This window comes from Notamacropus eugenii, chromosome 5, assembly GCF_028372415.1.
Source record: "Notamacropus eugenii isolate mMacEug1 chromosome 5, mMacEug1.pri_v2, whole genome shotgun sequence".
NCBI classification, from domain to species: domain Eukaryota; kingdom Metazoa; phylum Chordata; class Mammalia; order Diprotodontia; family Macropodidae; genus Notamacropus; species Notamacropus eugenii.
The window spans coordinates 131,722,040-131,743,216 of record NC_092876.1 but is presented as its reverse complement, the minus strand read 5'-3'; the positions used below and the strand labels follow the sequence as shown (position 1 = coordinate 131,743,216).

At 43.8% G+C, this 21,177-nt stretch overlaps 1 protein-coding gene across 2 annotated transcripts in view; it reads left to right on the top strand.

The window, feature by feature from the left end:
• Positions 1–5,035: 5,035 nt before the first annotated feature.
• PLEKHB1 (pleckstrin homology domain containing B1) overlaps positions 5,036–21,177 on the top strand; it is a 32,336-nt gene continuing 16,194 nt past the window's right edge. For both annotated transcript variants that reach the window (XM_072610904.1, XM_072610903.1), the window contains exons 1-4: positions 5,036–5,122; positions 18,526–18,597; positions 19,789–19,941; positions 20,767–20,869. In XM_072610904.1, the coding sequence (XP_072467005.1) occupies positions 18,561–18,597; positions 19,789–19,941; positions 20,767–20,869 (293 nt within the window). In that variant the 5' untranslated portion in view covers positions 5,036–5,122; positions 18,526–18,560. The remainder of the gene's footprint in view (positions 5,123–18,525; positions 18,598–19,788; positions 19,942–20,766; positions 20,870–21,177) is intronic.

Here is a 21,177-nt window from a genome sequence, read left to right as displayed (position 1 = left end):
CCAGGTGTGTTATGAGGAGTAAATGAGATCATATTTATAAAGCATTTGGTACAATGCCTAGCCAAGGGTAGACACTTGATAAATGCTTTTTTCCTTCTTTACCTGAAAAGGTAGAAGTTTCCCCTTTTCTAGAGGTCTGTCAACAAAGACTAGCTAGTCACCTAAAGGGTATTAAAAAGCAGAGAAGACAAGAATCCAAGAGGATTCTTGTTCTGATCCAGGTTTCCCCAGATGGCCTCCAAAGTACTATCCAACATCAGGACTAGACTGTGTATGTTGGTGGGAGGGTCAATTTTTTTTTATCTGGGGTGGAGTGGGGGGGAGTTCCTCCCATCATCCCCTAAAATCGAATGCTTACTCTGCTACCAGGATGAATTTTTGTCCTTTGCACCCTTTCCCCCACCACCCAAGATGTGTCTAAGTGGTCCAGAGGCCAAGATATGCTGCTAGGAACATGCTAGGGATGTGCAATGTCACCAATTCCCACAAGAGGGCGGGAGGTTCCCTTTTAGTTTTCTCCTGTAACCTCTGGGAAAGGGGAGAGACCTGAGCTCTCCTAAATTGAGGGACCAGGATCTACCTGCTCTTTCTTCTCTTCCTAATCCACCTCCATTCCTACCCCTACTTCCTTGGGATTCTGATTCCCAGCATAATGACTCCAGGGCACAGAATATCACAGCACAGACCCCCTCCAATATTTGTTTGCTGAATGAATGAATAAATGCCTATTGCTAGGGGCTCAGTGAAATGCTCACCCAGCCCTCATCCTTTGCACTCCTTCAGGATGTCTTCCATGATATCTGTCACATCTCTGATCTCCACAACACTCAGTGTACTGTTTAACATTTAATTATCTTCTAATAGAATGATGGGATCATATGCTTAAAGCTGGAATGTACCTGCAAGTCATCTAGTTCAACACCTCATTTTACAGTTGGAGAAACTGAGGCTAGAAGAGATCAAATGCCTTGCCCAATCAGTCAAGATCTTCCACAGCTCCTACTCTCAATCTTGAGGAGAAAATCTACTGATCACTAGAACAAATCTTGCAGACCAGCTGACCTGGTAGAGTACCTCAACTATGTTTTAGCCCTCTTTGACTGCCATGTGCAGGGAGGGGAAGGGAACTATGTGCCAGTCACTGTGCTAAGTGTTTCACAATTATTATGTCATCTGATCCTCACAACAACCCAGAAAAGAAAGTACTGTTATTTTACAGTTGAAGAAACAGAGCAAGTTAAGTGACTTGCTAGTAACTGTCTGAAAGTGTATTTAAACTCAAGTTTTGAACTCTAAATTTGAACTCCATGCTAGACTGGCCAAGGACAGCCCAGTCCCAGGAACATATTCAAGGTAGTCACATGGATATTTGGTGAGCCTGCTTCTGTACCAGCACAGGCATTCTATGACTGTTTACTACATGTTGAAGAGGAACTTCTTTTGGTTATCTGTTGAACCAGAACTAGAGTACATTCAAATGGAGAGACTCATGCTCTTTCCTTTCCTGATAGTGAGTGAGAGGGATGAGATACTACTGTGGATGTGTCTCTAGGTAAGGGAGATGTCTCTTTTTCACCTGAAGCTGCCATGAAGCCATGAACACAAGACATGCCTGTTTTCAGTCTGTTGTGTTTATTCTCGTTCTTTGGTGGAAGGGTTTTGGAGATGACCCTATAAGCTTAGAAAGGTTGGAAGAGTGAGCTACCAGAGGTCCAGGATTCCATGTAAGGCACCAGATGTTGCATGTTCTTTGCTTTCAAAGAGGACCAATGACATCATAGGGTGATGTATTGACTTGTGCATAAATTGGATTTAAGTGAGGCAGAGCTGTACAAAGTCATCAACTTTTCTCTTCTTCCAGAGTCATTGAAGTCCAGTGGCAAGAAAAAAGTCTGGATAACTGGCATTGCCCAAGATAAAATGAATGACCTTGGCATCTTTGATGTCTAATCAAGCTCTAAGCACTCCACAGTACCTGCTTCTGCCACTTTCATGGTCGTCAGAATTGTTCTTACCCACCCATTTGACTGGAGGAAATCTTCACCTGCTTGGAGTAGACACCCCCCTCACTGATGATGGGTTTGAGATCTGTCAGTTACCCTCAAACTGATTTAGTCCATCTGCTGAGATGGTTTTACCCGGGTGTGGCCACTGCCCACACTAGTTTCTTGAAACCACAGGCGACAGTTTGGTGACTGGTTGGACACCAAAGATGGGTGAGCAGCCGTGAAAAGGGCTTGGCAAACCCTCACACAAAAGATGCTAGTCCTTCCTTAACACCCCATACCCCTGAGGCACCAATATAGCCTTGAAGATGGGCTTGCTAGATCTGTCCCAGCAATGCATCAACTCCAAGGTGTCATGTCCTGATGCAGGATGGGAACAACTCAACTCATCCAGTAGCTCTGCTGCATTTGGAGGGACAAATTCTTTGTAGCTAAGATTGAGTCTGTTCTCCCCAGGGACTGCAAGAGTGAAGGAAGAATGTGCCCTCTGGTGTTAGGGGAATATTTGGTTTGTTTTTTTTTTAACCTAAAACCTGGCTTTCCCTTGGGAGGGGGAAATGTTTTGTAACTTCCATTCTTACTATATCAGTAAATATCCCTTTATATAAAAACTAATTGCTGTTAATTGATCAATGATCTATGGGGAGAGACTGATTGTAACTGGAGATTGGTATTGTAGAGATACCAGAATAGAGATACCAATCTGTTTGAGCAGACAGAAGAAAAAGAACTTTGAATCCAGGGAGGAAATGTAGCTAGCTAAGTACTGCGGTCCCAATTTGCCCATATGAACGGGAGACAGCAGAGAGGGGAAACCCACCTGGCTCTGCTGCTGCTTCTCCTCTCTCAGCCCCAGATTCCCTTTCATCTCTAAAAAGAGATCAGACTAGACAAACTGAAGGTCTTTCCAATTCTGACATTCTATGTTCTAAGGTGCCTTCCAACTAACTCTGACCTCTCCCAAACTCTGACATTTGATGCTCTGAGGTCCTTTGCAGCTGATATTTTGTGTTCTCCATTCTAAGATGACATCCACCTCTCTCATTCTGTGTTTTATGTTCTAAATCCCCTTCCAGCTCAGACATTTTAGGAGTTTGCTGCCCCTCACTCTCCCGCTCTCAGTAGGAATAGCACGATCTCTAAGCAGCGAATTCTGGGAGGAGGGGGATGCAGGAGAATGAGCTCTGGAGTGCTAACAGGATTATGGTTCTCAGATGGATCCCAGCTTAGCTGTGGGTGAATTGTCAGTTCTGTCACCCTCCCTCCCTTCTCCCCTACTTCCCCTCCCTCCCTCATTCTGCCTTGCACTGGTTCTGACCTCCTAATCCCTCCACTTCGCTGCCTAAGGAGCTCAGATGGAACTGGAAATAGATTCTAACCAAAGGCCTTTCTGACTGACATACTCTTCTGTCTGCTGGAGGTTGAGGCTCTCTCCATAGCAGGGTTAAGGAGTTACAGATCTGGGAAGGGAGGAAGATGTAGGCTAAATGTCAGGGGAAAATTTCTTAACAATTTTAGGGCTATCTCAAAAGGCTTGCCTTGGAAAATAGTGAGTTCTTTCTCAGTCTTCTCAGGTACAGGGGATTCTTGTTCAGCTATGCATTGGACTAGATGGCCTCTTATGACTGTCTTTTGGTGATAAGTATGCACGCACTGTATATCAGGGCCCAGAATGTGAGACACAAACCTCAGGTCAAGTCCCTTTAGTGTGCTCACCTAGCTATGGGGAATTCTGGTGGGAGGAAGAGCCCCAGGTCCTGCCCTCCAGGCATTGACTTTATGGCTAGGGGGATAACACTCCCATCTGGGGGGAGGGTCCCTCCACCTTCTTGAGTTTGGCAGACCTCTCTATAAAATGAAGGGATTGGACTACAGGGCCTCCAAGGTCTCTTCTTGGTCCTTACATCCCTTGTTTTCTGTTCAAAGGCCTAGAGCCCATAGTCTATGTTCTAACAATTGTGTCATTTAGCTGTTGGGGTAAACATCTAGGATCACACAGGGAAATAGGGGTAGGGAACCTAGGCCTCCCTGCACCACAAGACACTGCTTTTCTTTGAACCTAAGTCTTCAGAAACAATCTCCATGCTATGAGAGGCATCAATTCCTGGCTCTATAAGACCCTTGGGGGTAGAGTTGGGGAAGGGGGTGGAGGGGAGAGGGAGGTTTTTTTAAGAAAATGGATGACCCTATTACAGTAAACTCCAGGGGGAGTTTCTTCTAGTCTACATGACTTTAGGTTTCTAACATTCTGTGATTTCAAAATTCCGTGATTTTGCCAAATTGTGTAGCACAGAGAAGTGTCCTCAGAGTTCAGCTTGGCTAGGAGTAGAGCAGGGGAGGGGGACTCCCTAAGAGGAGGGGGCCCCTGAAGGTCCCGCAGGGCTTGAAGAGGCCGGGAGGAATTGGGCAGATCAGAAACTATTAGGGCAGGAGGGTCCCCGGGAACAGGCAGTTGTCATAGCGGGGACTCGGAAACATACAATGTTGCAGCTCGGCTGGGAGGATGCTCTTTGTCCAGAGAAGGAACCCGAGCCCAGGGAGAACACAGGGCTTCTCGAGTTCACCCAGGTGGTGACGGCAAAACTAGATCCTTTTGCAAACTATTTTGTAAATGTGGGGCTATTTTTAGGAGAGAAAAAGAATCCTAGTAATCTTAGGAATCATCCGTCTCCGTGGTGAACGCAATTTAAAAGTTTAACAGGTCGGGAGAGTTACGCGCAGTTGCAGGAATCTCCCACATCTCTCAGGCCGGTACGGGGCAGGGGGCAGGGTGGGGCACGCTCGCACTGTGAGGTGAGCCCCCTGAGAGCTGCCGTCCGGGCCGGGGCGCTGCGCTCGGCTCTCCCCAGGGCCACCAGGCCGCGCCCCCCCCCCCCCCCCCCCCCCGGGGTAGAGGCGTAGAGGCGGGGCCCAGGGTGAGGCTGGTGGTTTGCCCAGAGAGAGAAGAGGAGCGCCTGGGGAGGAGGCGGGGGGCAGGGGGAGGAGGGCGATGAGGAGGGTGGGGAGGGCGGGACGGAGGAGAGCTGCCTCTGGCCCTCGGGACGCAGGCGCAGTAGTTGCGATAGATAGCATCGGATAGCCTCCGCGGAGACAGCAGCCTCAGCATCAGCTAACAGGTGGGGAGTTGGCAGAGTTGGCCGCGGGAGGGGAAAGGGGGCGGCTGGGGGGGCGTCGGAAGCGGGGCTCTGCCTGCCTGCCTGCCCAGGTGTGCAAGGGCAGCTAAGGTTTTGCTTAGACTGCGATAGTCCAGGAGTTCCGTTCATCTTCTGTCCATCCAGAAGCCAACCCCCACCTCCCGTCTGGGCCAGAAGACCTGCGTCCAGGTCCCAGTTCAGCTACTGACTTTCTCTGTGACCTTGGACACGTCCCATTCCCTCTCTGAGCCTCAATTTCCCCGCCCGCTCCCCTTGTGGAGGTGGAAGTGGTCTTTTAAATCTTATTTTACAAGCCTCCTCACTGGGCAGGGAACGTACCTTAAGTTTCCTTAGGTGACCCTGCGTCAGGGATGCTTCTCCCTGTAATAGGGTCATCCACTATCTCAAAAAAAAACAAAAACAAAAAACCTTTCTCTTCCCTCCACCTCCTTCCCCATCGCTACCCGCTACGATCTTGTAGAGCCAGGAATTGAGGATTCTAACGGGATGTGCGTTGTTTCTGAAGACTTCGGTTCAAAGAAAAGCAGTGTCTTGTGGTGGAGGGAGATCTGGGTTCAAGTGCCATGCTCACCCCTATTTTCCTGTGTGACCCTAGACAAGTAGGTCCCAGTTTTCTCCTCTGTAGAAGGAGGGGTTGGACTGGATGGTCTGTCTTGAAACATCCCCGAGTTGTGCTCCAGTCTTCTTCTCGTCCTGGCAGTCCATGATTCAATGAAGAATCCAGAAACTTCTTTTTCCTCTTGGTCCCTTGGGCTTCAAGTCAGCTGAAGTACCCTGCTGTTCCAGTTCTGCCCTCCAGTGGGCCTCCGCCCTAGGTCCAGCGGCCATCTCTGGAATAGAGATCTGGGAATCATTCATGCGTACAGATGGCAGGATCATAGGATTTAGAACTAGAAATGACCAAGGCCAACCCCTTCATTTTATAGATGATCCCAGTTCCTTCCCCCTCCCACCCAACGTTTCCTGATAAGCAGGTTCTTTATAGACTTTAAATTTCACTCCACCCCCGCTTCTGGAACTGGGATGGCCTCTATGAAGGCTGTTTCCTGCATTTCGTCCCATTTCTACCTCAAACCCAGGTCTACACCAATGTTTGTCTTTTTGTCCAGTTTTTAATGCCTCCCCTCCTTCCTTTCCTGAATTCAGGGGCACAGAGATTCCAGGCTTTCCTCCAGCCACCTGTTCAGCATCGTATACTTGTCCTTTCTCGTCATTTTGGGGGAATTGATTCTTGTGTGCCCTCTTGATTTCCTACTGGGATACATAGAAGTGTGGGAGTTAGGGAGGGTCACATGCTGGGAAAGGGGAAGGAACATTTAGACCACCCAAGAGGATGAGTGCTCTGCTGGTAGGTGGGAATCACTGTCTGGTGGGTCCTTTGCCTCACCTTCTCTGTCCCCATTATATAGAGAAGGCTTGGGGGGAGGGAACACTTGCTGTCTCTGCTTATGCAAATACACATTCCGTGGCGGATGGGGGAAGTTGGAAATAGCCTCAGTGAAAGGGGAAAGGTGGTGGGAGTGGCAAATAGAACAAAGACAGGTCCAAATCAGAGGGCTTAGCCTTCCTTCTTGGATGCCTGAAAGCTCAGCTCCCCTGTTTATTGACTAATACTTGTCATGCCCTTGCAGAGGAGATTCTTGCTCAAGTGCAGGTTAGACCAGCTGCCCCAAGAGCCCCCTTTCATCTTGGAGATGCTGAGATTCTAATACCACAGCTGTCCTGGCAGTGGATCTGGCTGCCTTGAGAGGAAGTGAGCTTTTCTATCATTGGGTGTATCCAAGTAGAGTTTGGATAAGCCTCTGTCAAGGAGTCTATGTAGAGAGGCTATCTGCTTTGAGGAGAAAGTTGTATTACATGCCCCAACTCTGACAGTCCCTTTCATTTGTGATTCTGGGGTTCTTTAATAGTTGTCAAGCTAGGATTTTATGATTGCGCCGCCTCTAAGGTCCAGGGGCAGGTTTATACAGATTATCCATATGCTCTGGTATATGCATACCCACCTTCAAAATGCAGATGGAAATCCACTTCTGGGTTCTAGGGAAGAGCTTCTTTAAAAAAACAAGTTGTTAGACCCCTGTGTGAAAACCCCTGATTAACAGAGGAAGGAGATACAGTCCCTGTTCTCAAGGGGATCAGTCTGTGGCTGCGAATATTTCCATAAGCATTCTTACGCATACTCATTTCCTTACTTTAAACCACTCTCCAAATGAGGAAAGACAGACTATAAGAACATGAAGGTTAGGGCCATTATTTGGCACCAATCTCTGGAAGTGACGTTAAACATTAGGTAGGCTCTTTGGTAATGATTGATTTTCTAGCAAGCACATTGGGGCATCCTAATGTACATAAGACTAGGCTTAGAATCTGGAAAACCTGGATCTCTGCGGAACCCAGGACTAATCACTTAACCTTTGTATGTCTCAGATAACTCCCTCACAGGAGGTCTTAACCTGGTATCTCTAGTTAAAATATAGATATATAGATATATATATAATGTATAGATAGAGAACTGTATTTCAATATAATTGGTTTCCTTTGTAACTCCTATGCATTTTATTTTATTCATTAAAAACATTATTTGGAAAGGGGTCCATAGGCTTCACCACCATCAAGAGGTCTATATCACTAAAAAGGTGAAGAACCGTTGATTTCTGTTTAAGTTCAACAAAAACTGAGTCAGGGCCTTTTCTGCAGAGCCCCATACTCAGGGAGATAAACAGATTAGCAATACAGAGAGCTATAATACACAATATTATATACAATATTATGTGATTAGTTCATCAAAAAGGTGTAAACAGAAGGCTATATGAGTCCCCAGGGAGGAAATGACTGACTGGGGACAGTTAGGAAAATTTCCTGGAGGAGATGGAGAATTGGTCTTTAAAGGATGAGTAGGAATTCTGTCCATAAAGAGAGAGGGAAGACATTCCAAGCAGCAGCAAAGGTATTCAGGCAGAAGTTCTCAGAGTTTGCTTGCTTGCTTGTTTTTTGGCATTAGTCTGTTTGGCTGGATTTCTGAACGAGAGGAATAGAAATACTCTCCAAAGGGAGGGTGCACTGGATTGTAGAGGGTCTTGAATGCCAGGCTAGAGGGCTTGCCTGCTCTCTAGGGAGAAGAGATCAAGCCAGGGAAGGGGTTTGAGTAGAAAAGGGATGTGATTGACTCTGTGCATGAGAAAATTAGTCTGTCAGTAATATAATACATGGTTATTGCATCAGACAGTTGTATGTCTTTCTCCTGTGAAGATTAAAATTGTCCAACCTCCAATAAAAGAGATGGAGGTGGAGCTCTGAGCCAATGGCACTTCTAATGAAGTACAGCTCAGATCTTCCTCACCATCTGAGATGCCCCCTTCCTCCAGGACCTTGTTTTTATGGGGTTTCCAAATATACAGAAGAGACATGAGGAAATACAGAATCTCATTGGTTCATAGACCTTACTTTTGAGGGTCAAAAAAATAACATCAGCAGGGGATTCACAAATTGGGTGAAGCATGGGGCATCTTCACTGACTAAGTGGTCATAAGACAGTCACCTGCTCTTGTTGGACAAGAGAGAGAGGCCTGGAAGTACAAAAATAAATTAGGGGATTTTCCAAAGCATCAAGGCATCCTACCCATTCTGGGTTTGGACATGAAATTTGAGCAAAACAGAGTGGAGATGTCTTTTTCAACATTCTTGTGCTTGCACAAATGAGCCTCATAACATGGTAAATAAGTAAGGAACATTACATTAAAGTTGGAGACCCACTATAAGAACCCATCTATCCCTATATGACTTATGTAATATATCAAACTGATTGGAATAGAGTATGAAGTCCAAATGAATTATTTCTTACATTCCCACCACTCCCTGAACATACTAGGAGTTTAATAAATAGCTACCAAATGTTGATTTTATTATCGTAGCTCTTTGATCCGTGGTATCATGGATAGAATCAGGAAGACCTGAGTTCAAATCCAGCCTTCGTTTACTAGCTATGTGACCCTGAGCAAATTACTGAACCTCTGTGTGCCTTGGTTTCCTCAGCTCTAAAATGGGGATCATAACAGCACCTACCTCCCAGGGTTATGAGGATAAAGTGAGGTGGTGATAATTTGTTAATTAGTGTAGTGCTTGGCACATATTAGGCGTTTAATAAATGCTCATCTTCCTCCTTTGTTCCTCTCCCTGACCATCCTCCCCACCTGGACACTGAAATCCCTTTCTGGGGTTCTTTCTTAACAGCCTAAAGGAGTTTAGAAGCTGCCTGGTCCTTGCAGGAGTGACCTGGTGCTGAGTCCAAGCCAACCTCCAGGATTGGGGAGGGGACAGGGATAGTTTGATCTTCCAGCTGCTTTTAGCTTTTATCACGGTTCTCCTCCATTCTTTCCCTCTCTAAAACCTAGAAGGACATCCCAGCTCCAAGTGACCCCAGAAAGTTAAGTCGACAAAGTTATACTAAGTCTCTTATCTGTCGCTCAGTCTGTTGTTGGAGAGCCAGGAAAAGACTCAGGCTCTGCTTCCAAGGAGCTCCCGGTCTTCCTGGAGAGACAAGGCTGCCCTATTTGGAGCGTCCATCAGAGAAAAACCAGCTTACCAAGGCTGTACTGAGATGCCCTTCCTCCACCCCCTCAGAGCTGGCTGGCAACAAGGAAAACAAAAATCCAATTCATTTCAGCAATTCAATTTGATAACGCCTACTTAAATGCTTGCTTAGGGCGGTTTGACTGGGAAGATGATGGATACAGAATCAACAGGCCAGGGCTGTCATTTTGCCTTTTCCACTCATCAGTTCTAGGACTTTACGTAGCTTTCACTTCAGTTTACTCTATAAAAGTACAGTAGTATTTGTACTGCCTCCATCACCAATGTTGTGATGAAAATCCTTTGTAGACTTTAAAGTGATGTGTAAATTGAGCTCTTGTCATTATTATTTTTTTAAAAATCAGGTCCATCTGTCTGACTATTCTTTCTCAGTTTTCTTTGCTGGTTCCTCACCCCTCTTTCCCCTCAACTGTGGATATACTCCAGAGCTCTGACCCAGGCCCTCCTCTCTCTGCTCTCCCTTTCCTTGGGACCACACCAGTTCCCATGGGTTTAATTATTATCTCTATACCAGTGACTCCCAGGTCTATATATCCAGCCCCAGTCTCTCTCCTGAGCTCCAGTCATACGTCTCCAGCTGTCTACTGGATCTTTCCAACTGAACATTCCTTAAGCATTTCAAACTCCATGTGTCCAGAGCCAGAGTCATTATTTTCCCCACCCCCACCCCCAAACTGACTCTTCCTCCAGACTTCCCTATAGTTGTTGAGGACATCACAGTCCTTCCAGGCACCTAGTTGTCCTTGGTGTCATCCCTTTCTAGCGGTGTCACCCCCTAGCTCAAACTGGTATCACCTCTTTCAAGAACTTCCTAATTGGTCTCCCTGCTTCAGATCTCTCACAACTCCAGTTAATCCTCTACACAGGAGGCTAGATGATTTTCCTAAAACTTAGGTTTAACCACTCCACTCCTTTACTCAATAAACTGCAGTTGCTCCCTATTACCTATAGGACCAAAAAGAAACTCTTCTGTTTGGCATTTTAAACCCTTCACAACTAAACTCAGTCCCATCCTTCTTTACTTTACTTTTTGTCACACTACAGTCTAGTGAAACTGACCTCCTTATCTTCCTCACACATGGCATTCCTTCTCTCATCTCCTAGTCTTTGTATAGGCTGTCCCCAATGCCTAGAGCACACATACTCTCTTCTCACCCTTTCCTCTTAGAATCCTTCACTTTTTTCAAGGCTTTCTATATGAGGACTTTCCTCATCCCCTAGCTGCTTGTGTCTCCCCTCCAAAATGATCTTGGACCTGTTTTGTGTACAACTCTGTATATATGGACTGTCTCCCCTGGCTGAGGAACCCATTATGGGCGCTCAGGGCGGGTTTAGTCTTGGTCTCCTCCTCCCCACCAGCACCTAATGTGGCTCTCTGCATGGAGAAGGCATTTAACAAAGGCTTGTTGACTAATTGACTGAAAAATGACAGTAAGGCCCCCTCGTTAGCCACTGTCCCCAATGAAAATGCCTTTCATTATTATTACTACTAGGAACAACATAATTATATACTAGTGATCACCCCAAGTTTCTATCAGGAACAGTAATATGTGGGGTACAGAGATCCTTATCAATGAATCAGAGACTCAGAGATATTAGCAAAAAGAATAGTTTGTTTATTGATTTTCTCGAGAAAGGGCTCTCTCAGAGTGCCGGAAAGATGGCACCAACTAAAGAGAGCTGAGCTGTGTTTAGATCAGCAGATTATATAGGCCCTAACTGCAATCCCCCCTCCCTAGCCCCTTTCTTTAGGGCTCACTGGTGCAAGCCCTGAGGGTACAATCTATTCATGGCAATCTACCCCAGCAATAGAGAACAAAGACAGTTTTCACACATTAGCCCTAAAAAGAAAGGAGGGGGGGGAGGTGTTATTCCTCCCTGCTATGTGCCTAAAAACAAGGGGGGTGGAGAAAGGCTGGGAAAATACAGAGGGCAGTCTGGGAAAGTAAAGGGGGTAGTGTTGGGGGTGTAAGCTCAGTTCCATGTGGACAGTCTCGGGCAGGTAAAAGTGAGGACTTCTAAACCTTAGAGTTCTCATGAGGCCCCCCCAAGGAACAGCTGGGAATTGAGGTGTGAGACCGGGCTATCTCGTGCATTTCCACCTCTTCCTGTGGGAAATGTGCTGGGAGAGAGCATCCCCGCCCTCGAGATTGGCCCGGGGTCTGAGCACACCTATTGTTGTCTAATAGGCACGGTATTCAGGTGCAAACTATGCGGCGGGAGAGCTTAAGTAGGGTCAGGAAAGCCTGAAGGCGTTCTTAGCGCTGAGGGACCCTTAGAGGACAGAAGGCCCCTCTTCCCTCTCTCCTCTCTTCTTTCTTCCCTCTCCCCTCTCTCCCTCTTCCACTTCTGCTTCCATTTCCAATCTCTTAATGTAAGATCTTTGCCTCCTTGGGAGATTTCTCTCTCCTCAGGAATAGTTCCCCCTGCACATGTAACCAAGACCCTGAATAAAGCCTAACCCTTGTTCGACTCTGGAAAGTCTCTTCTCTCATACGTTTATCCGGTTTGGCCAGCCGAAGACCTGCGATAGGTAAGGTAAGACTCGGGTAGCCCTTAGGCCTCTAGGCCTGACAGGGTAGTGCTGGGAAATATATAGTATAGACTATGTTGAAACATTTCTTCTACAAGGTCAACCTGCTGCAAATGTTTCAACAAGACAAGAAACAATTAACCCCTTGAAGAGGCTTCACTCCTGGGAGATCCTCAGAGATCGTCTCTCACAGTAATATTCCATTAAGTTCATATACCACAACTTGCTCAGCCATTCATCAACTGAAGGGCATCCCCTCAATTCTTAGCAACCACAAAAAGAGTTGCTGTGAATATTTTTATACAAATATTTCCCTTTTTTAAAAAAAATCTCTTTGGGATACAGACCTAGTATTGGTATTTCTGGGTCAAAGTAGGCACAGTTTTATAGCTCTTTGAGCATAATTCTAAATTGCTCTCCAAAATGGTTGGATCAGTTAATCACTCCACCAACAGTGCATTAGTGTCCCAGTTTTCCCATATCCCTTCCAATATTTATCATTTCCTTTTCTGTCATGTTAACCTATCTGATAAATGTGAGATGGTACTCAGAGTAGTTTTAATTTGCATTTCTCTAATCAATAGTGATGTAGAGCATTTTTTTTTAATGTGACTACGGATACTTTTGATTTCTTTGTCTGACAACTGCCTTTTCATGTCCTTTGACCATTTATCAGTTGGGGAATGACTTGTATTCTTAAAAATTTAACTCAGATCCCTATATATATTTGATAAATAAAGCCTTTATCAGAGATACTTGCTGTAAAAAAACTTTTTTCCCCAGTTTTCTGCTTTCCTTTTAATTTTGGTTGTATTGGTTTTCTTTGTGCAAAAACTTTTTAATTTAACACAATCAAAATTATCCATTTTACCTTTTGTAATGCTCTCTATGTCTTGTTTAGTTCTAAATTCTTCCCTTACACATAGATCTGACAGGTAAACCATTTCATACTCTCCTAATTTGTTTATGGTATCCCCCTTTATGTCTGATCATGTACCCATTTTGCCTTTATCTTGGTATATAGCATGAGATGTTGGTCTATATCTAGTTTCTTCCATACTCTTTTCCAGTTTTCCCAGTAGTTTTTGTGAAATATTTTTTTTGTTTCAAAATCTTTGGATTTATCAAATACTAAATTACTGTGATCATTTACTATGAGTATTATATACCTAATCTACTTAACTGATCTACCACTCATTTCTTAGCTGGTACGAGATTGCTTTGATGTTTACCCTTTTGGTTGGTTGTTGTCCTTCATTCTCAGAGAGGACCAAAATGTCATCACTATACTAGAATCAAGTTTCATTGTGTCCAACTGTGGCTGATCAGATCACTGTGAGCTCAGAATGCTCTAGCACAGGTTGGACACAAATAATCCATATGACCATTTGGGGTGGATTCTCTAAATTTGCATATCCTGCATTTCCTTTGAACTGTTTCAGTTCTGCTTTGTTCATACAGCACAGCACCTTCTCTGATAAGGGCATGCCATGCTGAGTGGTCCTGTGCCAATGTCTCCCTTGTTACACAATCATTTCCAAAATTCTTAAGGGAGACCTTGAGAGTGTCCTTGTATCGCTTCTTCTGAATACCATATGAATGCTTGCCCTATGTGAACTCTCCATAAAATAGCCTTTTTGGCAAGCATATGTTTTACATTCAAACAACATGGCCAACCCATAAGAGTTGCACTCTCTGAAGCAGAGTTTTAATGTTTGGCAGTTTAGTTTGAGAAAGAATCTTAGTGTCTGGTACCTTATCCTGCCAGTTGATCTTTAGGATCTTCCTAAGACAATTCAAATGAAAGCAATTCAGGTTCCTGGCATTATGCTGATATACTGTCCAGGTTTCATAGGCATATAACAATGGGATCAGTACAACGGCTATGTAGACCTTCAGTATGGTAGTCAGTCTAATACCTCTACTCTCCCATACTTTCCTTTGGAGCCTCCCAAACACTGAGCTACCTCTGGCAATGCATGCGTTGACCTCATTATCAATGTGTACATCCCTGGAAGGTATACTACCAAGGTAAGTGAATTTATCCACAGTATTCAGAACTTCTCCATTTGCTGAAATTGATGGTTTCATGTATGGAAGCTGCTAAAAAAAAAAAAAAAAAGAGAGAGAGAGAGAGAGAACTTCGCAGGGTTTACCAGCAGAATAGTTCTTCCATCTCTAAGAAGGTAGCATTAAATTCCATCAAAAGTTAAGCACAAGCAAAGCTTAGAGAGATTTGAGATTCTTGGTTCAGTAAGAAGACAGATGAAATTCAGTTTTAGGCTGATATTAACACTCCAAAGCATATTTATGGTGCCTTGAAGCTATTTATGGGCCAAAGACCCATGGTACATCTCAACTACTCAGTGCTGATGGAGCCACATTGATTAGTGATAAGGACATGATCCTAGAGAGATGGGCTGAACACGTCCATAGTGTTCTCAACAGCCCATCATCAATTAATGCTGAGCCCATTGACCATTTACATCAAGTTGAAGTCAATCTCTCCCTAGCTGAAGCTCCAACAGAAGAAGAGGTTTTGAATGCCATTAGGCTCCTTTTATGTGGCAAAGCACCTGGTGCTGATTCTATTCCAACCATTCCAACCAAAAAAGGTCAAAGTTGGGAGAGATCTCTGAGTTCATCTATCAGCCCCCACATTTTATAGTACATTTTATAATACAGTTTGAAATGTGGTATGGCCAGGTCACCTTCCTTCACATTTTTTTCATTGATTCCCTTGATTTTCTTTATCTTTTGTTCTTCCAGATGAATTTTGTACTACTTTTTTCTAGTCCTATAAAATAATTTTGGTAGTGTGATTGTTATGGCACTGAATAAGTAAATTAATTTAGATAGAATAGTCATTTTTATTATGTAGTCTTGGCCTACCCATCAACAGTTAATATTTTTCCAATTGTTCAGATCTGACTTTATCTGTATGAAAAGTGTGATGTAATTGTGTTCATACAGTTCTTGGGTTTGTCTTGGCAGGTAGACTACCAAGGATTGTTATATTGTCTGTAGTTATTTTAAATGGAATTTCTCTTCCTATCTCTTGGTGCTGGACTTTGTTGGTAATGTATAGAAATGCTGATGATTTATGTGGGTTTATTTTATATCTTGCAATTTTGCTACAGTTGTTAGTTATTTCAGCTACTTTTTTTAGTTCATTCTCTAAGATTCTCTCATTATACCATCATATCATCTGCAAAGAATGATGGCTTTTGTTTCCTCATTGCCTATTCTAATTGCTTCGATTTCTTTTTCTCCTCTTATTGGTATAGCTAGGACTTCTAGTAAAATATTAAATAATAGCAGTGATAATGGGAATTCTTACTTCACCCCTGATCTTACCGGGAAGTCTTCTAGCTTGTCCCCATTACAAATAATGCCTGCTGGTGGTTTTAGATAGATAGTAGATATTTTAAGGAAAGCTCTGTTTATTCCTCTGCTCTCTTGTGTTTTTAATAGGAATGGGTGGTTTATTTTGTCAAAGGCTTTTTCTGTATTGTTGAGATAATCATATGATTTCTGTTAATTTTGTTACTGATATGATCAGTTATGCTGATAATTTTTCTAATATTGAAATAGTTCTGAATTCTTGGTATAAATTCCACCTGATCAGAGTGTGTGTGATCCTTATGACATATTGCTATAATCTCCTTGCTAGTATTTTATTTAAGATTTTTGCTTAAATATTGATTAGGGAAAAATGGTCTATAGTTTTCTTTTTCTGTTTTCACCCTTCCTGGTTTGGGTATCAGCACCATATTTGTGCCACAAAAAGAATTTGGTAGGATTCCCTTTTCACCTACTTTTCCACATAGTTTATATAGTATTGAGATTAAGTTTCCTTAAATGTAAAGGAGGGATATTAATTGTACTTAGCTTGAACACAACACCTTCTTGTGAGGATCAAATGAGTTAATATTTATAAAATGCTTTGCAAACCTTAAACGCTATATAAATACTAGCTATTATTACTATCCTCTTCTCTTTGTCAATGGGATTCATATAGAAAGTGTTCTTGGACAAGTTACTATGATGCTTTTCTTTTATATTTAGTGTTCTGTGGACTGTTGGATAGGTGAGGCAAATGTGATTCAGTGGAAGGAGGACTGACTCTGAAATCAGAGGACCTAGATTCAAAAGCTGCTTCTGATACTACCTTTGTGACTTTAGGCAAGGTCACAAACTCCCTGGAAACAGTCTTCTCAACTGTAAAATGAGGGTTTGGACTAGATGGCCCCTAAATCCCTTCTAGTTCTGGATCTATGAGCCTAGGAACTGCTTTTGGTAATTAATAAAAGTATTAGGATGTGAACTCCTCCTGTGCAGTAGGCTCACTGAAAGATCCTTATTATAACTCCAGTAGGGGAAGAAAATAAACATTTATTAAGCACTGATTTGTGCTAGGTACTGTGCTAAGCACTTTACAAATACTATCTCATTTGACTTTCACAACAACCCTGTGAGGTAGAGAAACTGAGGCAACAGAAGTTAAGCCACTTGCCCAGCGTCACACAGCTAGTGTCTGAGACCCTGTCTGAAGTTAGGTCTTCCTGACTCCAAGTCAGGGGCTCTATCCACTGGATCACCCAGCTACTGCCTCATGGTAACTCTAGTAGCCTATAGGATGACTTGACCTTCATATTCCCATAAGACTTTTATTTCCTTTGCTTGATGTCCTTATTTTGAGAGTTTTTCATTCCATGGAACTTGAAGATGATGAGTATTTGGTTTAGTGACTTCTATTAGAAATATTGTTCTTTAGCTTGTGTGGATCGTTGTTATGTCCAGGTGATTGGGGGTGACAGTTAAGTCTGTGCTAATTGTCCTTATGGAGCCAGTATAACTTATAGTACAGTTTATTGGCTGAGTTCAATAGGATGTTTGTGATTTGTTATCTGCCACTCCATGAAAGATACTAAGTTCCTGATGTATAATTCTATAATTCTAATCAAGAGGTCTTGACCTGCTAAGTATTTTGCAGGTGCTAAATTATTGGAGCCTAATATCTTCTCCAAATCCTACTATTTCATTGTATAATCTACTTTGATCACCAATTCCAATCTCCTTAAGAACTTCTGTAATTTCTGGAGGCAATGACTTAGTCTTGAATTTTCATCATAAACTGCTCCATTTCTATAAACAAATCCTCATAATTCAGCCATTGCCCCTACCATACTCTGCCTGGTATTAGATTCATCTGTGGATGTGTTGTATTCCTCTGGTTAGATTGTACGCTCCTTGAGGACAGGACCTTTGTTCATCTTTGTAACCAATCCAATCCACCAAATATTTATTAAGTATGTACAGTGTACAAGGCTCTCTCCTAGGTGTTGGGGACACAAAGACAAAATGAAAACCAGCAGTCCCTGTCCTCAGTCAGCTTCTTCCCTAATCCCTCTTAATTCTAGTGCCTTTCCTCAATTATTTCCTATTTATCCTATATATAGCTTGATTTGTATATTGTTTGTTGGCATTTTGTCTCCATTAGATTGTAAGCTCCTTGAGGGCAAGAACTGCCTTTTGCCTTCTGTGGTATCACCCATGCTTAGCATAGGTGCTTAATAATGTTAACTGATTGATTATATATTTTTTTCTGTATATCACTGCAAGCTCTTGGAGGGCATAGACTGTTATTTTTCATATTATATCCTCAGGTTGAACCCAGGGTCCTGTACAAATTTAGCGTTTAGTTAATGTTTGTGGAACTGAATTCAAATTGAAGCTTTGGGGCTAATATTCAGCATTTGAATTATCTATAGCTTCCAGTCATCCTCAGGATTTCTGTAGTCTCCTTTCCTCCTCCTACCTCTTCCCAGAATGAATATGGGAGAGGCTGGGGAGAGATGTGGTAGTGTTTTACTTTTATATGACCTTTTTTACCATCTGAGCATCAGGAAGAATAACTGATACCCCCACCCTAACCTAAGGCCATAAGGAAAATGAATCTTATGAAAATGAGGTGTATCTCAAGACCTGTCCAGGGATGGGATCTAGAACAGGGGGTCTTAAACTGGCGCCTGGGAACTTGTTTTTTTAAAAATTATTTTGATAAATGTATTTACATATGATTGGCTTCCTTTGTAATCTTTGTTTTCAATGTATTTAAAAGCATTCATCTGATAAGTGGTCTCTAGGGGTTCCTGACACCAGACTGCTAAAGAAGATCATGGCACAGAAAGTTAAGAATTCCTGGACTAGAGGTATCTTGTTCCCCATTGTCTGTCAGGTCCCAGCTCAAATCTGGAAGGTCCCTTTGAAGAGATGGCCCTGGTGAAGGCCGGCTGGCTCTGGAGACAGAGTGAGTGATGGAGCTCCTGGCTCCCCAATGTGGGTGGGCTGGGTAGTGGGCACTGGGAAGGTTTGGGTCTCTGGAGCTTGAGAAGGGGTCAGCACCTACTAGAAGAACCAAAAAAGGTCAAAGTTGGGAGAGATCTCTGAGTTCATCTATTAGCCCCCACATTTTATAGCTGAGAATGTCCCATGGTCAGTTAGCGTCAGAGCTGGCTCTTGAACCCAGGGCTCTTGAATCACATGCCAGCTTTCTTTCTTTCCATTACTTCTCATACATGCATGCAGCCCTTTCTGAAGTAGAAGGATTCTAGGGCCAGGCCCTTCCCTTCCTCAGTTTCCCCAAATGTAAAATGAGGTAGTGTTAAACTAGAAGGTCTTGAAGGCCCCTCTGATGCCAGCAGGCTAGGATGCTACAAGTCACCTGTCAGAGTACATTACTAATGGTGACAACAGGGACTGGCACTCATGTAAGCTTAGAGTTCTGCAGAGTGGCTTTGAATGTAATCCTGCTCACAGTGAACCTTTGGGAAAAGATTTTAAAGTACAGAGAATCCATGGGCCCACTGGGAGTCTAGAGACCTTGGTCAAGTCCCAGCCATGTTAATAGCTCATTGTATAGTGCTGGGAATGTACCTTCCCCCCTTTTGGGCCTTGGTTTTTCCCCTCTATAAAATGGAGGTGCTCTTTTCGGCACTCTGACAGGCTTTGGATTTTCCCTTGTATAACAGGGATAATTAGAGTCCCTGATCAGCCTCTCTGTTACGTGGCTATTGTGAGAATCAAAGTAAGTGATGGGTGGGACTCTTGCACTATCGGTAAGCCTTGGGATACCTTGAGAGGCTCCATGATAGCATGGGAAAGAATGTTCAACTTAGCCAAGGGAGACCAAAAGCAAATCCTGCTTCTGACACTAGACGCTGTGTGACCCTGAGCAGGTCATTTTAGTGAGCCTCAGTTTTCTCATCTATAAAATGAGGAAAATAACAGCATCTTCTTCTCAGGGTTATTATGAGGAGTAAATGAGATGATTCATGTCATTTGCTTTGCAAACCTTAGAGTGCTGTATACCTGTGATGCATGTGAGCTGTAACTATGGTTGTTCATGAGGAAAGGGGGAGAGAAGTTGCCCCTGCTCCCCCGCCATGCTGAGGGGTAGGTTAAGGGAGTGGCTAGTATGGGGGTGGCCCTTTCTCTTGAGGCTCCATCCTTCGCCGTTGGAAGCGGAACTGGTTTGCTCTGTGGCTGGATGGCACCCTGGGCTACTACAAGGATGACAGCCTGGAGGAGGAGGAAGACCGAGTGCTGATACGGTTCAACTGCCGAGAGGTGAAGACTGGACAGGAGTGCCCAGGTGAGAGGGGCCGGGCTCTGTATCTCACCACCCTTCCTTCTTCCCTGCTCCCAATGGGGCCACCTACCCTCCCCAGGAAGGGCATTGGCATGATGGTCCCAACCCAGCGGGTATAGGAGGGTTATTACAGAATAAAATGAAATAATATTTGTGAAGTGCTTTACAAACCTTGAAGTGTATATAATATATATTATATATGTTAATTATTATTATATTTTGAAATCACAGCACAGGGAAAGATACCAGAGTTCTAACTCTCTGTGTGACCTTAATTAAACCAGTCAGCTTCCCCCTCTTTGGGTCTCAGTTTCCCAGTGACGACAGTAATACCTACTCAGCCTTCTCTACAGAGGTTCTTGTGAAGAATAAATGTATGTGAAAGACAGTACCCTAGAATAACAGTGCTAGCAGGGATGTGAAAGACCATCTAATCCAGCGCCCCCTCATTTTATAGATGAGGAAGCAGGCCCAGAGAGTTGGGAAAGGACATACCTTTCATGCAGGTCCGTCTCAGGTCTTAGGTGTGCTCATTCCAAGTCTCAAGCTTGCCCTTCTTCAGCATGTGAATTATGGAGTGACTTTGTGTATAAACTCAGGGAATCTTCAAACAAATGATTTCAACAGAAGTATAAGCAGGGCCCAATAAATAAATCTGTCAAAACTTGGCTCTTGGTTTACAGGACATTAGGCCAAAGTTTTTGGCTTGGGTTGGAGTGGGCAGGGGTCCTGGGATGAGAGCTCCGAGGTGGCCTTTGGGACTGACCGGTGGTGCTGGGCAGGGCTTGGAGCCTCTCTGACTTTCTCCCTGTATTCTCTGGTATTCAGAGGTACAGCTGCCTGAAGGCCGGAACCGGGACTCTCTCCTGATGGTGTACCTGAGGGATGGCCCCCGCCTAACACTGTGTGCTGAGACTAAGGATGAGGCTTTGTGAGTGGCTTTTGGGTGTGGGCAGGGGTGGGCCCTGGGGAGGAAAGCTTCTGGTCTTTATTGCATCTCTTCCTTCCTGGAGGGTGGGTGCTGGAGCATTAGCGCTAGGTGGTACAAAAGTCACCCAACTTAGAGTCAAACATAGATACAGCATTTATTAAACACTTATTGTGTTCCAAGATACAAGTACAAACAAACAAGAGAGTCTTTACTGTCAGGGACTCTAATTCATTCTAATGAGGAAAGGCCATATATATGTATATATATATATATGTGTGTGTGTGTGTGTGTGTGTGTATGTGTGTGTA